General features: G+C 44.6%; 1 protein-coding gene across 15 annotated transcripts in view; it reads left to right on the forward strand.

The window, feature by feature from the left end:
* Positions 1 to 15,528, forward strand: part of PPCDC (phosphopantothenoylcysteine decarboxylase) — a 96,267-nt gene that overhangs the window by 20,063 nt on the left and 60,676 nt on the right. For 13 of the 15 annotated variants that reach the window (XM_050968799.1, XM_050968796.1, XM_050968806.1 and 10 more), the window contains one exon: positions 8,152 to 8,247. The exons of the other annotated variants lie outside the window; for them this stretch is intronic. In XM_050968799.1, coding sequence (XP_050824756.1) covers positions 8,152 to 8,247 — 96 coding nt within the window. The remainder of the gene's footprint in view (positions 1 to 8,151; positions 8,248 to 15,528) is intronic. 15 annotated transcript variants of the gene reach the window in all.

Below are 15,528 nucleotides of genomic sequence, written 5' to 3' on the forward strand. Positions count from 1 at the left end.
TTTTCGCGCTACTCCCCTAATCGGGGAGGAGTATAGAAATCGATTTTAAGAGCCCTTTATGCCGAAGTAAATGGCTTCATTGTGTGGACCGGTGCAGGCTTAATTCGATTTAGCGTGGCTAAATTTGACCTAAACGCATAGTGTAGACCAGGCCTAATTAGGATGAGCAAGCAAGGAGCCCATCCCTGCAGAAAAGAATTTAACAGTGAGAATAATTAATCATTGGAATGTGTTAAATTCTCTATCACTTGGAGTTTTTAAAGCATGACTGAATGTCTTTTGTAGCCCATAGGGCTAGCCTGCTTGCTTGCTTGCTTATATCCTTTCTTATGGGTTTGTTGATAATAGCTTTATAGCTTTGTATTAGAGTATTTTTTTGCAGTAATGGAAGAAACCTACAGGCCACATCCTGTGTGATGAGCTAAAGCAAGTTAGCGTACACATGTTTGCGAGCTTTGGCATAGAGAATTTGCCAAGCAATTGTGTGCTATAAACTTAACAGGTACACCACAAAGAACATGGAAATAACCACCAAACTGATTCAGGCCAGAAATAACAGATGTGAGAATGAGCACCCCGATTTGATGTGAGTGAAGAAATTGGACATGGAAGGTTGGGCACATAAGAGGGCAAACCACCCTGATTAGGGTTAGGTTAGTTTTTTCGTCTTTTTTGGCTTAGTTTCCTGGCTTTCTAGCTCTCTAGTTTCCCCTCAATTTTTCACCTTCCACTCAAGCATTGAGGAACCTGGACCATCGGACTCTTTTTGGCATGCCAGAAATGAGGCTGGTCCTTTGTCTCTTACCATCAGGTTCTCAAGGAAGGATGAGTATGTGTTAATCTAGGAAGTTTTATAGTAAAGGATACCACGTGTACCTCCAAAATAGTACTATTTCCTTTTTAATTCTGGTTGATTACTTTCCATTTGATTACTTTTTCACTTATGTCAGTAAAAGTCTCTACGGCTGTATTGTGTTCTCAGCATAAGTGTCCTTGTCATACATCCGGAGGGGTTCTTGCAAGACTCTGTGTAGCCTGATTTTGGGACAAGAACCATATCTTCTGATCAGATCGATTGGCAAGCCATTTAACTTATATAAATAATAATATTGTTCCCCTAAAATCAAGCAACACAACTGTTATAAAGGCTAACAAAGGCTGTTGCAGATATATGGAAAGGAGGGAATACTGATCTCTTTCCAACTTTAGGTAGAGGGACATGAAAGTCCCACTTAGGATGAGTAAGCAACAAGCCTATCCCTGCAGAAAATAATTTAACAGTGGGAATAGTTAATCATTGGAACAGCTTACCCAGGAATGTGTTACAATTCTCCATCACTTGGAATTTTAAAATCATGATTGAATGTCTTTTGAAAAGATGCACCCTAGCTTAACTATAAATATTGGGTTAAATGCACAAATCAGTGAGTGCACTTCTCTGCTATACAGGAGGTCAGACTGGATGATCAGAATGGTCCCTTTTGTCCTTAAAATCTGTGAAAGAAATGGCAGAAAGAGAATGGTTTTTTAAAGTGCCTTGGCTGCAGCTATGTGTTTGTTTCGAAGGGCTTGTCTACACTATAAAGGTTTGCTGCCTTACCTGTACTGGTACAGTTAAAGCAGCAAAAAAACTCTAGTTGTGTACACAATTATATCAGTATGAAAATTCTTATATCACTATATAGCTTATTTTGGTTCAGGAACTGAAATAAACTATATTGCTATAAGGCACCTTTATATCGGTATAACTGCCTATACACTAGAGCTTTTACTGGTATAACTACATTGGCAATACTAATAATAATTAATATATGAAACCTCTAACCAGTGTAGGCTTTGTGTACACAGAAAGTTTAGTTATAGCTATGCCAGCAAACCCTCTAAGGGAATGTCTACACTATGCACCTTAGAGTGACAGGTGTGTTGCTACAGCCATGCCGCTATAAGGTGTGCAATGTAACCGCTCTTCATTAGCCAGGAAAAAAAGCTCTCCTGCCGACAAAATAAAACTACTTCCAACGAGGGGCGATAGCTTTGTCGTTGGGAGAGCGTCTCCTGCTGATAAAGCACCGTCCACACCGGTGCTTTTTGTCAGTAAAATTTTTGTCGGTCAGGAGTGGGTTTTTTTTTTTTTCACACTCCGACTGAATAAAGTTTTACTGCTGAAAGTGCAGTGTAGACATAGCCTTAGTGTAGTTGCAGCTTATAGCAGCAAAACAGTGCTTTTGCTGGTCTAGTCTATACCAGTTACTGAACAAGGAGAAGTGCACCCAGTGATTCCTGCCTTGAACCCAGTATTTTGTGGTTAAGCCAAGGCTTTTATTAATATAGAAATGTCATTAAAAATCTCATCCAATATTAGTATTCTAGCTAAAGTGTATAGTATAGATCTGGCCACAGTTATGCTAGCTTGCTCCAAAAGATTCCTAGGGCTTGGCTGCACTGGAGAGTTGCAGCGCTGGTGGTGGGTTTACAGCGCTGCAACTTAGTAGCTGTCCACACCTGCAAGGCACATCCAGCGCTGCAACTCCCTGGCTGCAGCGCTGGCTGTACACCTGGTCTGCTTGGGGTGTAATGATTGCAGCGCTGGTGATGCAGCGCTGCTCGTCAAGTGTGGCCACCAAAAGCGCTGTTATTGGCCTCCAGGGTATTAGGAGGTATCCCAGAATGCCTGCTCACAACAAACCGGAAGAATGGCTGAACTCCGAGCTCACCCGAGCTGCTTATCTAAAAAACAAACACAGCTCCTGTTTGCTTGATCGGAGGCAGGCAGGGGAATTGCTTTGGAAGGTTCACAGCTGTTTGCTTGAAGAGAGAAGTCACGCGGCGGGGGTGGGGAGTCCGTGTTGAGCAGCTGCTTATGTGGTCTGAAGGCTATTTAGGAGTGCATAATTTGCATTTAGTGAATAAGAGAGGGGCGGGGGAAGGGCTCAAAACTTTTAAATTGATTGCAGGTTGGTGCTGTGTATCTTCCAGTCCTTAGAACTTGCAAGGCAGGGAGCTGAGAACAGTGTCAGCTCCAAAAATCCACTCTCTCTGTCTCCCCCACGCTCCCTGTCACACTCCACCCCACCCCCCTCTTTTGAAAAGGGCGTTGCAGCCACTTGAACACTGGGATAGCTGCCCATAATGCACCACTCCCAACAGCGCTGCAGATGCTGCAAATGTGGCCACACTGCAGCGCTGGTAGCTGTCAGTGTGGCCACACTGCAGCGCTTTCCCTACACAGCTGTACGAAGACAGCTGTAACTCCCAGCGCTGTACAACTGTAAGTGTAGCCATACCCCTAGTACATGTTAACATTGGGATTACATCAACACACGCTAAGTACCTTTTAGGGTTTGGCTACACTTGCAGCTGTACAGTGCTGGGAGTTACAGCTGTCTTCATACGGCTGTGTAGGGAAAGCGCTGCAGTGTGGCCACACTGACAGCTACCAGCGCTGCAGTGTGGCCACATTTGCAGCATTTGCAGCGCTGTTGGGAGTGGTGCATTATGGGCAGCTATCCCAGCGTTCAAGTGGCTGCAATGTGCTTTTCAAAAGAGGGTGATGGGGTGGAGTGTGACAGGGAGCGTTCGAGGGTGAGAGGAGAGAGAGAGAGAGAGAGAGTGGATTTTTGGAGGTGACACTGTGTCAGCTCCCTGCCTTGCAAGTTCCTACCCCTTCCCACCCCTCTCTCATTCACTAAATGCAAATAGCCTTCTTTGTTTTTTTCCTCACAGACCAGATAAGCAGCTGCTCCAAAACGCACACCCCCCGCCGTCCGCTGGGCTGCTTCTCTCCTCAAGCAAACACTAGCTGTGGACATTCCAAAGGGATCCCCCTGCCTGCCTCTGCTCGAGCAAAGAGTAGCTGTGTTTGTTTTTTAGATAAGCAGCTCTGGGAACCCCGAGTTCACAACAAAACAAAGAGTGTTATCTTTACTTAAAAGCATTATGGGAAGGTTCCGGAGGTCAGTTACAGCGTAGTAAGATTAATCACTGTTTACACTGGCACCCCAGTGCTGCAAGAGCAGCTCTGTTCTCTTTATTCCTCTCGTCGAGGTGGAGTACAACCAGCGCTGTAGCCAGGGAGATACAGCGCTGTATGTGCTTTGTCAGTGTGGACGGGGAGTGAGTTGCAGTGCTGTAAAGCCACCACCAGCGCTGTAACTCTCAAGTGTAGCCAAGCCCTTAGAGTGTGTCAGCCAGGTCTACATGGGGCAGTTTCAGCACAACATTTTAGAATGCTCTACAATTTACACCCCTCCGGTGCACATTGAGACACCTTGTAGACAAGCCTAAAGAATGCAGTTACTGTATAAAGTCAAAAAGAGTAGGAGTACTTGTGGCACCTTAGAGACTAACAAACACCATCCTAGTCATCATGGATGTAGAGGCTCTCTACACAAACATCCCACACACTGATGGAATACAAGCTGTCAGGAACAGTATCCCTGATGATGCCACAGCACAACTGGTTGCTGATCTCTGTGCCTTTATCCTCACACACAACTGTTTCAAATTTGATGACAATATATATCTCCAGATCAGTGGCACCGCTATGGGCACCCGCATAGCCCCACAATATGCCAACATTTTTATGGCTGACCTGGAACAACGCTTCCTCAGCTCTCATCCACTCACGCCCCTTCTCTGTCTGCGCTACATTGATGACATCTTCATCATCTGGATCCATGGGAAGGAGACTCTGGAAAAATTCCACCACGATTTCAACAGCTTCCACCCCACCATCAACCTCAGCCTGGACCAATCTACATGGGAGGTCCATTTCCTAGATACCACGATGCAAATATGTGATGGTCACATTAACATCACCCTATACCGAAAACCTACTGACCGCTATGCCTACCTTCATGCCTCCAGCTTCCATCCCGGGCACACCACACGATCCAGTGTCTACAGCCAAGCACTGAGGTACAACCATATCTGCTCTAACCCCTCAGACAGAGACCAACACCTACAAAATCTCCACCAAGCATTCTCAAAACTACAATACCCGCATGAGGAAATAAGGAAACAGATCAACAGAGCCAGATGTGTACCCAGAAGCCTCCTACTGCAAGACAAACCCAAGAAAGAAACCAAGAGGACTCCACTGGCCATCACATACAGTCCCCATCTAAAACCCCTCCAACACATCATCAGGGATCTACAACCCATCCTGGACAATGATCCCACACTTTCACAGGCCTTGGGTGGCAGGCCAGTCCTCTGCCACAGACAACCTGCCAACCTGAAGCATATTCTCACCAGTAACTGCACACTGCACCATAGTAACTCTAACTCAGGAACCAATCCATGCAACAAACCTCAATGCCAACTCTGCCCACATATCTACACCAGTGACACCATCACAAGACCTAACCAGATCAGCCACACCCTCACTGGTTCATTCACCTGCACGTCCACCAATGTAATATACACCATCATATGCCAGCAATGTCCCTCTGCTATGTACATCTGCCAAACTGAACAGTCTCTACGGAAAAGGATAAATGGACACAAATCAGATATTAGGAATGGCAGTATACAAAAACCTGTAGGAGAACACTTCAACCTCCCTGGCCGCATAATAGCAGGTCTTAAGATGGCCATCCTGCAGCAAAAAAACTTCAGGACCAGACTTCAAAGAGAAACTGCTGAGCTTCAGTTCATCTGCAAATTTGACACCATCAGCTCAGGATTAAACAAAGACTGTGAATGGCTTGCCAACTACAAAACCAGTTTCTCCTCCCTTGGTTTTCACACCTCAGCTGCTAGAAGAGGGCCTCCTCCTCCCTGATTGAACTAACCTCGTTATCTCTAGCCTGCTTCTTGCTTGCTTATATATACCTACTCCTGGAAATTTCCACTACATGCATCCGACGAAGGGGGTATTCACCCACGAAAGCTCATGCTCCAAAATGTCTGTTAGTCTATAAGGTGCCACAAGACTCTTTGCTGCTTTTACAGATTCATACTAACACGGCTACCCCTCTGATACTTAACAAATCTATTGTAGCATAAGCTTTCGTGGGCTACAGCTCACTTCATCGGATGCATGTAGTGGAAAATACAGAAGGAAGATATGTATGTATAAAATCAGCATTTAAATAGGCTGTGGAGGCTCTGAGGTAAACACCTCATTGAGGCAAATGGGGTAGCAGATAGTGCGGTTAGCACCTTTGCTGCCGCTGTTTGGTTGGAAACAGTTTTGTGCAAAGTGAGGTTAATGGGGAAACTGTGGTTGTTGTTCTGAAAATGATTATGACACTGGAAAGGGCCAGAAAGGTGTGTAATTTCAAATGAAAGCTATGGAAAATGAAGAAACATTGCAGAAAGAGCATAATGTCCCAGAGTCTGATGCAGAATAACTGGATAGTGCCCTGCTGTGGAGAACAAGCAACCACAGAACCCAGCCTGGAGGAGGAAGAGCTGAAAGACATGCACTCAGTTAGTGCTGGCTGACTCCAGCTAGCTGCTTGCTTGTTAGATTGCAGTTCACAGGTACGTGCCCCAACTATGCTTTGACATTGCCACTTTCAAAGCAACATAAACTAAACTGGAAAAAATCACTTTTATTCCAGAATAAAACTGTCAATCCAGTATGATGTACTGCTCCACCTGTATCGGTATAAATATACCTGCATGGTATATACATGTAAATTTCTATATGTAGACCAGCTCTCCTTAGATTCTGAAATAAACAGCAAAAGTGATCAAAGACCCTGAAGTTTGGGAGCTGGAATTTTCCACTGCCCCAGGTCATCATAGGTAACAAGAGTGGAAGAAGATGAGCCTAGAATTGTCATTGCTAGGAAGATAAAACAGACTATAAAACAGTCACTGTTGGGGAGATAGGTTAACCTGTTCCCAAGTCTCAACTGCTGCTGTTGGAGATGGTCAGCAGCTTTTGGTGACAACAGAGGTGTATAGCAGCTAGCATGATGAGTACACTTAGCCTATAATCAAGTATATTGCTATGGATGTGCCTACACAGAGGTTTTCTTCAAATTCTGGTGAACATAATGGCAGGAAGTGCTAGCATATACTGGCCATCATCAGTACCGAACAAAGTCTTTTGTCCTCTTCAGTGTTCCACTCTAGTCTATCTGCTGTTGATGGGCCTTCCTTGTTGGCCACTTTCTGTTGGAGATAATCACTTTACACTAGTTAATGTCTCTCTTCCATCTGGTGATTTACGCAGAGGATTACAGTGAAAACACTCAAATATTACCTTATGATATGGGATACAGATATGATAAGTGAGATTAATGAATGCAGCAACTTACAAGCATTTCATAAAATCTAAACACTAAATGCATTCTTATTCTAGTACTTATTTTAACAATACTAACACACAGGTAAGCCTGGCTGATTTCAACCATATATTTGTAAGTATTCAGTTGAGGCATGGGGATCTCGGCATGAGCTGGCACCTGGTATGCCAGCATCACACTCCATAATCGGTAGTAAGTGTGCATCCTCATTGGTTGTAGGACAGCAGCCAGAGAATTTGAGAAAAGCCTCCTTGTAGTTAAAACCATTGAGTTACACCCATAATTTCACATGGTAGACAGACTGTTTGCATGCAGTTTGGTTGCAAATGCAGCAGGTGTAGTTAGACATAGACCGATGAACAAAAATCCTGCCAGACAGAAATAGCCCTAGGAAACAAAAAGTTTTCTTATGGTGTCTTCTTGTCCACGGCCATGAGGTGCCCTGGTTAATAGGGCCTTCCAGAGCCAGGCACTTTCACACCCTCTTTCCATACATATCTCTTGATCAAACGAGTATCTTGTATGGAGCTTTGTTTTTCCTGGCAGCCCTCTTTTCTAAACCACACCTCTCTTTTGTCTGTTTCGGTCATCTTCACTGGCCCAACTGCTGTTTGGTTATTTACATATGCTAGGAACCAAATGACTAAGGCCCAGCCTGCTCATGTGAAGAACAGAAATGAGTATCTGGCTTGCATTGCACCTGTTGGTGCCTGACCTTTCAGCAGTGACTGGAAGTGGTTATGCAAATATGAGTAGTAGGATGAAGTCTTGGTGTGAGGGCCTGATATAAAACTCTTTGCCACTCAGGTCCTCCTTCCCTTGCCTGGCTCAGGGCTTTTATGTTATGAAAGGTAATTGTTTGTGTCTCCTTCTCCTTTTCTCTCATTAGCTGAAAGTGCGTGTGGTAACAACCGAGAGGGCAAAACATTTCTACAACCCCCAGGAGATTCCTGTAACCCTCTACAGTGACGCTGAGGAATGGCAGGTCAGTATCCCTCTTCTACCCCATCTGATCCATTCTCTGTGGTTGCTGGGGACACCTAATTCCCATGCCAGCTTCACTTTTTATATAGGATTTGTTTGTTCATTCAGTTGACCTAGTCTTCCAGAAATGGCCAATAGTGGATACTTCAGAGCAAGGCAAAAGCCTCTCCCTCCATAATGCACTTGGTCAGTTGTGCAGATGCTGGATTGGGTGTAGTCAAAGAATTCCTTCCTGGTCCCGTGCAAGTGATCAGTTTTTCAGCATGAGGCTGATGGACTGATTTCATTCACTTTTACAGAGCCTTTGAATCCAAGTACAGAGTATTAAAAACATGCAAATAATATGTTGCCCGCTCTGGATAGCGGTGATGGTGGTATTTATTATTATTACAGTACTGTTTAGTGGTCCCAACCAATATCATAGCCTCATTCTGGTAGGCACTGTGCAAACACATAATAGACAGGCGCTGTCCTAGAGCTTACAGTCTAAATAAACAGGAACGACTAAGTGTGGAAGAAAGGAAAGATTGTTAATGGGTAGTGCCACAACCTGGCCCAGTTCCCCTCTCTGGACAGGCATCAGTATGTTGTGAGAAGACCCAACCACTGGATCCCATGTGCTTCTAAGACTGCTGGGTCTAGGTAAGGACTGGTCACTTCCTGTATCTGGGTCTCTCGGTCACACTACCTCTACACTATAGGTCGAAATGTGCCAGTGCAATTTTCCTGCACAGTTAGGGAGCATCTGTATGTTGTCACATTTTGTTTGTGATGACCTGGGACTGTAGCACAGTTCCCAAATTACATGGTCTCAACTACATTGGAAACCAAGTATTAAAACAAAGGTTGCCCTCGCTATGCCAGAGAAACACATGACACCCAGATGGACGAGGGAAGGCGTGTAGGATAAAAGGTGGTTTCTGACCACTCAGGACTTAAGAGCTATCCCCATCTCCCTGAATAGCAGCTGGAAGTGGGTAGGAAACCACTGAAGAGCTGTGGGTGCAGATGTTATACAATCATTATGCCTTACCCAACTTAGAGGGCAGCAGCTTGATTATCCCCTGTCATTATCTTAGCCTGCAAATCTACAGACATTATTAATAGTCATAAAATTATCCAGCCTTGTTTAAAATCTACCTTCAGCATATGACTCAATAACCTCCGGCACCACTGAATTTCCCAGGCTTATTATACATCACACGGAGTGTAATAGAAGTTCTAGATTCCCAGCCTCAGATCCGATGCCTGAGCACCAGGAGAAAAAGTTCATCTGTGCCCAGTTTCACTGCAGAGTTCTATCTCATTTACAACTTTAGCATTTTGCTGTTTTGGATGGATCCCTCCTATTCATTTTCCTCTTGTAATTAAATACTAGTTAGGATTTCTGATTGGAGACTATGGTACTGAACAGCCTTTCTTCTTAGTCCTGGATCATAACATGAAATCCAGCCAATCAAAACAGATGGCCTGTGTGGTGAAAAATAGTTCCAAATTGTATTTTGGCAGCCAGAGGCAGCAGTTTGTGCTGCATGAATGAGTTGCTCTGTCCTATTCTTATCATCTTATGATTAGGGCTGCGAGACTGAGATCTGGGTTCTATTCCTGGCTCTGCCACTGACTCATTCTTGTGACCTTAGGTGAGTCACTATACCTCTCTGTGCCTGTTGTGGTTTAGCGGCGGTGGCTCCCCACATCCAGGTCCGTGGGAGGCCACTCCGCCTCATTATGTGTCTATTTGTCTCCTACTGTGGGGCATTAGTGGGGTGACAACAGTCTACTGCTCAAGTCTGTAGCTCAGGCCTGTGGTAAGGGCCCAGCAACAAAATACAGGTAGGGAGGCCAGGCCCTTAGTCATAAGAACATAAGAATGGCCATACTGGGTCAGACCAAAGGTTCATCAAGCCCAGTATCCTGTCCTCTGACAGTGGCCAAAGGCAGGTGCCCCAAAGGGAATGAACAGACAGGTAATCATCAAGTGATCCATGCCCTGTCACCCAATCCCAGCTTCTGGCAAACAGAGGCTAGGGACACCATTTCCACCCATTCTGGCTAATAGCCATAGCTAATATCTTGCATGAATCTATCTAGCTCCCTTTTGAACCCCGTTATGGTATTGACCTTCATAACACCCTCTGGAAAGGAGTTCCAGAGGTTGACATTATGTTGCATGAAAAAATACTTTCTTGTGTTTGTTTTAAACCTGCTACACCTCTACCCCAATATAATGCAAACCGATATAACACGAATTCGGATATAACGCGGTAAAGCAGCACTCTGGAGGGTGGGGCTGCGTACTCTGGTGGATCAGCGCGTCAGTGTGTCTGGCTCTGACACTCTGCTCTGAGTGGTGTGTTAAGGGTGCCGGGCTGGGGCTGAGAGGTTGGATAAGGGACAGAGGGTCTCGGGGGGACGGTCAGGGGACAGGGAGCAGCGGGGTTGGATGGTTCGGAGGTTCTGGAGGAGGGGCGGTCAGGGGACAGGGAACGGGGGCATTGGATAGGGTGTGGGAGTCCTGGGGGTGATTAGAGTTGGGGGGTTCTCTGGAGGGGGCGGTAAGGGGACAAGGAGCAAGTGGGCTTAGATAGGGGGTGGGGTCTTGGGAGTGGTGGTTAGGGGCAGGGGGTCTCTGGAGGGGGTAGTCAGGTACAAGGAGCGGGGGGTTTGGATGGGTTGGGGGTTCTGAGGGGTCAGTCAGGGGGCGGGATGTAGGTGGGGTCAGATAGGGGCAGGACCAGTCATATTTGCTGGCTATTAATAATGGAAATGCTCGAGGCCAAAGCAAGTTTGATATAACGCAGTTTTCACCTATAAGGTGGTAAGATTTTTTGGCTCCCGAGGACAGCGTTATGTCGGGGTAGAGGTGTACCTATTGACTTCATTTGGTGGCCCCTTGTTCTTGTATAATGAGAAGGAGTAAATAACACTTGATATAACACTCATTGCGGAGAAACTAAATGGATTCTTTGCTTCAGACTTCATGGCTGAGGATGCTAGGGAGATTCCCAAACCTGAGCTGGCTTTAGTAGGTGACAAATCTGAGTAACTGTCACAGATTGAAGTGTCACTAGAGGAGGTTTTGGAATTAATTGATGAACTCAACATTAACAAGTCACCGGGATCAGATGGCATTCACCCAAGAGTTCTGAAAGAACTCAAATGTGAAGTTGCAGAACTATTAATTAAAGTTTGTAACCTGTCCTTTAAATTGGCTTCGGTACCAAATGACTGGAAGATAGCTAATGTAATGCCAATATTTAAAAAGGGCTTTAGAAGTGATCCTGGCAATTACAGATCGGTAAGTCTAATGTCAGTACCGGGCAAATTAGTCGAAACAATAGTTAAGAATAAAATTGTCAGACATGTAGAAAAACATAAACTGTTGAGCAATAGTCAACATGGTTTCTGTAAAGGGAAATTGTGTATTACAAATCTATTAGAGTTCTTTGAAGGGGTCAACAAACGTGGACAAGGGGGATCCAGTGGATATAGTGTACTTAGATTTCCAGAAAGCCTTTGGCAAGGTCCCTCACTAAAGGCTCTTACGTAAATTAAGCTGTCATGGGATAAAAGGGAACATGGATTGAGAACTGGTTAAAAGACAGGGAACAAAGGGTAGGAATTAATGGTAAATTCTCAGAATGGAGAGGGGTAACTAGTGGTGTTCCCCAAGGGTCAGTCCTGGGACCAATCCTATTCAATTTATTCATAAATGATCTGGAAAAAGGGGTAAACAGTGAGGTGGCAAAGTTTTCAGATGATACTAAACTACTCAAGATAGTTAAGACCAAAGCAGATTGTGAAGAACTTCAAAAAAAATCTCACAAAACTAAGTGATTGGGTAACAAAATGACAAATGAAATTTAATGTGGATAAATGTAAAGTAATGCACATTGGAAAAAATAACCCCAACTATACATACAATATGATGAGGGCTAATTTAGCTATAACAAATCAGGAAAAAGATCTTGGCATCATCGTGGATAGTTCTCTGAAGATGTCCACGCAGCGTGCAGAGGCAGTCAAAAAAGCAAACAGGATGTTAGGAATCATTAAAAAGGGGATAGAGAATAAGACTGAGAATATATTATTGCCCTAATATAAATCCATGGTACGCCCACATCTCGAATACTATGTACAGATGTGGTCTCCTCACCTCAAAAAAGATATTCTAGCACTAGAAAAGGTTCAGAAAAGGGCAACTAAAATGATTAGGGGTTTGGAGAGGGTCCCATATGAGGAAAGATTAAAGAGGCTAGGACTCTTCTGCATGGAAAATAGGAGGCTAAGGGGGGATATGATAGAAGTATATAAAATCATGAGTGATGTGGAGAAAGTGGATAAGGAAAAGTTATTTACTTATTCCCATAATACAAGAACTAGGGGTCACCAAATGAAATTAGTAAGTAGCAGGTTTAAAACAAATAAAAGGAAGGTCGTCTTCACACAGCGCACAGCCATCTTGTGGAACTCCGTGCCTGAGGAGGTTGTGAAGACTGGGACTATAACAATGTTTAGAAGGGAACTGGATAAATTCATGGTGGCTAAGTCCATAAATGGCTATTAGCCAGGAAGGGTAAAGAATGGTGTCCATAGCCTCTGTTCATCAGAGGATGGAGATGGATGGCAGGAGAGAGATCACTTGATCATTGCCTATTAGTTTCACTTCCTGTGGGGCACCTGGCATTGGCCACTGTCGGTAGACAGGATACTGGGCTAGATGGACCTTTGGTCTGACCCACTACGGCCGTTCTTATGTTCTTATGTTCACTTCCTTATTTACTTTCTCTGTACCACTCATGATTTTATAGACCTCTATCATATCCCCCCTTAGTCACCTCTTTTCCAAGCTGAAAAGTGCCGGTCTCATTAATCTCTCTTCATATGGAAGCTGTTCTATACCCCTAATAATTTTTGTTGCCCTTTTCTGAACCTTTTCCAATTCCAATATATCTTTTTTGAGATGGGGTGACCACATCTGCATGCAATATTTATGGATTTATATAGAGGCGATATGATATTTTCTGCTTTATTATCTATTCCTTTCTTGATGATTCCCAACATTCTGTTCACTTTTTTGACTGCCACTGAGTGGATGATTTCAGAGAACTATCCACAATGACTCCAAGGTCTCTTTCTTGAGTGGTAACAGCTAATTTAGACCCCATCATTGTACACCGCTACCTCGATATAACGCCACCTGATATAACATGAATTTGGATCTAACGCGGTAAAGCAGTGCTCGGGGGGGTGGGTTTGCGCAGTCCGGTGGATCAAAGCAAGTTCAATATAATATGGTTTCACCTATAAGATGGTAAGATTTTTTGGCTCCCAAGGACAGCGTTATATTGAGGTAGAGGTGTATATGAATATTTGGGATTATGTTTTCCAATGTGCATTACTTTGCTTTGATCAACATTAAATTTCATCTGCCATTTTGTTGCCCAGTCACCTAGTTTTGTGAGATCTTTTTGTAGCTCTTCGCTGTCTGCCTGGGACCTTACTATGTTGATAGTTTTGTATCATTTGCAAATTTTGCCACCTCACTGTTTGCCCCTTTTTCCAGATCGTTTATGAATATGTTAAATAGGATTGGGCCCAATACAGACCCTGGGGGACACCACTATTTACCTCTCTCCATTCTGAAAACTGACCATTTATTCCTACCCTTTGTTTCCTATCTTTTAACCAGTTACCAATCTGTGAGAGAACCTTCCCTCTTATCCCATGACTGCTTATTTTGCTTAAAAGCCTTTAGTGAGGCACCTTGTCAAAGGCTTTCTGAAATTCTAAATACACTATATCCACTGGATCTCCTTTGTCCGCATACCTTTTGACCCCCTCAAAGAATTCTAATAGATTGGTGAGGCATGATTTCCTTTACAAAAACTACGTGAACTATTTCCCAACAAATTCTGTTCATCTATGTGTCTGACAATTTTGTTCTTTATAATAATTTCAACCAATTTGCCTGGTACTGAAGTGAGGCTTATTGGCCTGAGGTGCCAGGGTCACCTCTGGAGCCGTTTTTTAAAAATTGGCGTCACATTAGTTATCCTCTAGTCATTTGGTACAGAAGCTGATTTAAATGATAGGTTACAGATGACAGTTAATAGTCCTGCAATTTCACATTTGAGTTCCTTCAGAACTCTTGAGTGAATACCGTCAAGTCCTGGAAACTTATTACTGTTTAGTTTATCAATTTGTTCTAAAACCTCCTCTAATGATACCTCAATTTGAGAGAGTTCCTCAGATCTGTCACCCAAAAAGAACGGCTCAGGTTTGGCTCACTCAGGGCAGGGCAATGAGAGTCTATAGCTTTGGCTTGTGTTCAGGAGTTCGGGCATCCTAGCTCCGGCGGATGCCTGACAAGCACTGGCCACTGAGCCTAGAGAGGAGGAGACCGCCACCCTAGGGGCTGGGTTGGCAGGGGGAACGCAGGCCCACCCACTACCCTGCATCCCAGCCCAGGGCCCTAACTGGCAGAAGGGTCTGCCACTAGGTCAGTGGGGATCCTGACTGCAACATGCAACAAAGAACCACATTAGGGTTAGCTGTCCCTGGGCCACTTCCTGACTCCTCCTCGGGGTGTACTTGAGTCTGTAGAAGATTGTCAGATCGTCAGAGTAGCAGGCCTGCAATAGTCCTGACAGCTCCTCTGTGGTGTGGTCTGGTCAGCATGCGGCTCTGGCCAGTTCTCAGCTCCCCAAGGGCCTGCAAAAGTCTCCCCGCTTGGGAGCAAGCAAGAGGCATCTGACTCCTCTGGTGGCTATAGCCCAACTGAGTGCCCAGACCCACCTTTTATACTTCCTGTCCCTCCCACTGACTTCTGGCGGGAGGGGTGAGCATGCCCTGGTTCCGCCCACCAGGGCTCAGTGAGGGGCTCCTCCCCCTCCGGGTCCGTGGGAGGCCACTCCACCTCATTACAGTGCCTCAGCTTCTCCTTCTGTAAAATGCTTTCCTATAACCCACATGCAATTGTCTACACTGAGGTTGTTTGTACTGGTGTAGCCATACCAATGTAGTTGGACTGGTGCAAACCTTAGTGATGTAGGTGTCTTGCACCAATCTAAAATGCGGCTTGCACTAGCATAAACTGAACTGGTGCGTGTCACTTTTGACACCAGTGCACCGTGTCTACATTGAATGTTTGTTGTGACAGCGGTGCAAAACTTTCCAGTATAGACAGGTCCTTAGTTCATTAACGTTTGCAAGGTGCTCTGAGACATCTTCAGATAGAAGCTGCTAAAGAAGGGTCAAGTCATATAATGAAGGATTTAGG

Source organism: Gopherus flavomarginatus, chromosome 9 (assembly GCF_025201925.1).
Source record: "Gopherus flavomarginatus isolate rGopFla2 chromosome 9, rGopFla2.mat.asm, whole genome shotgun sequence".
In the NCBI taxonomy this organism is placed as follows: Eukaryota; Metazoa; Chordata; order Testudines; family Testudinidae; genus Gopherus; species Gopherus flavomarginatus.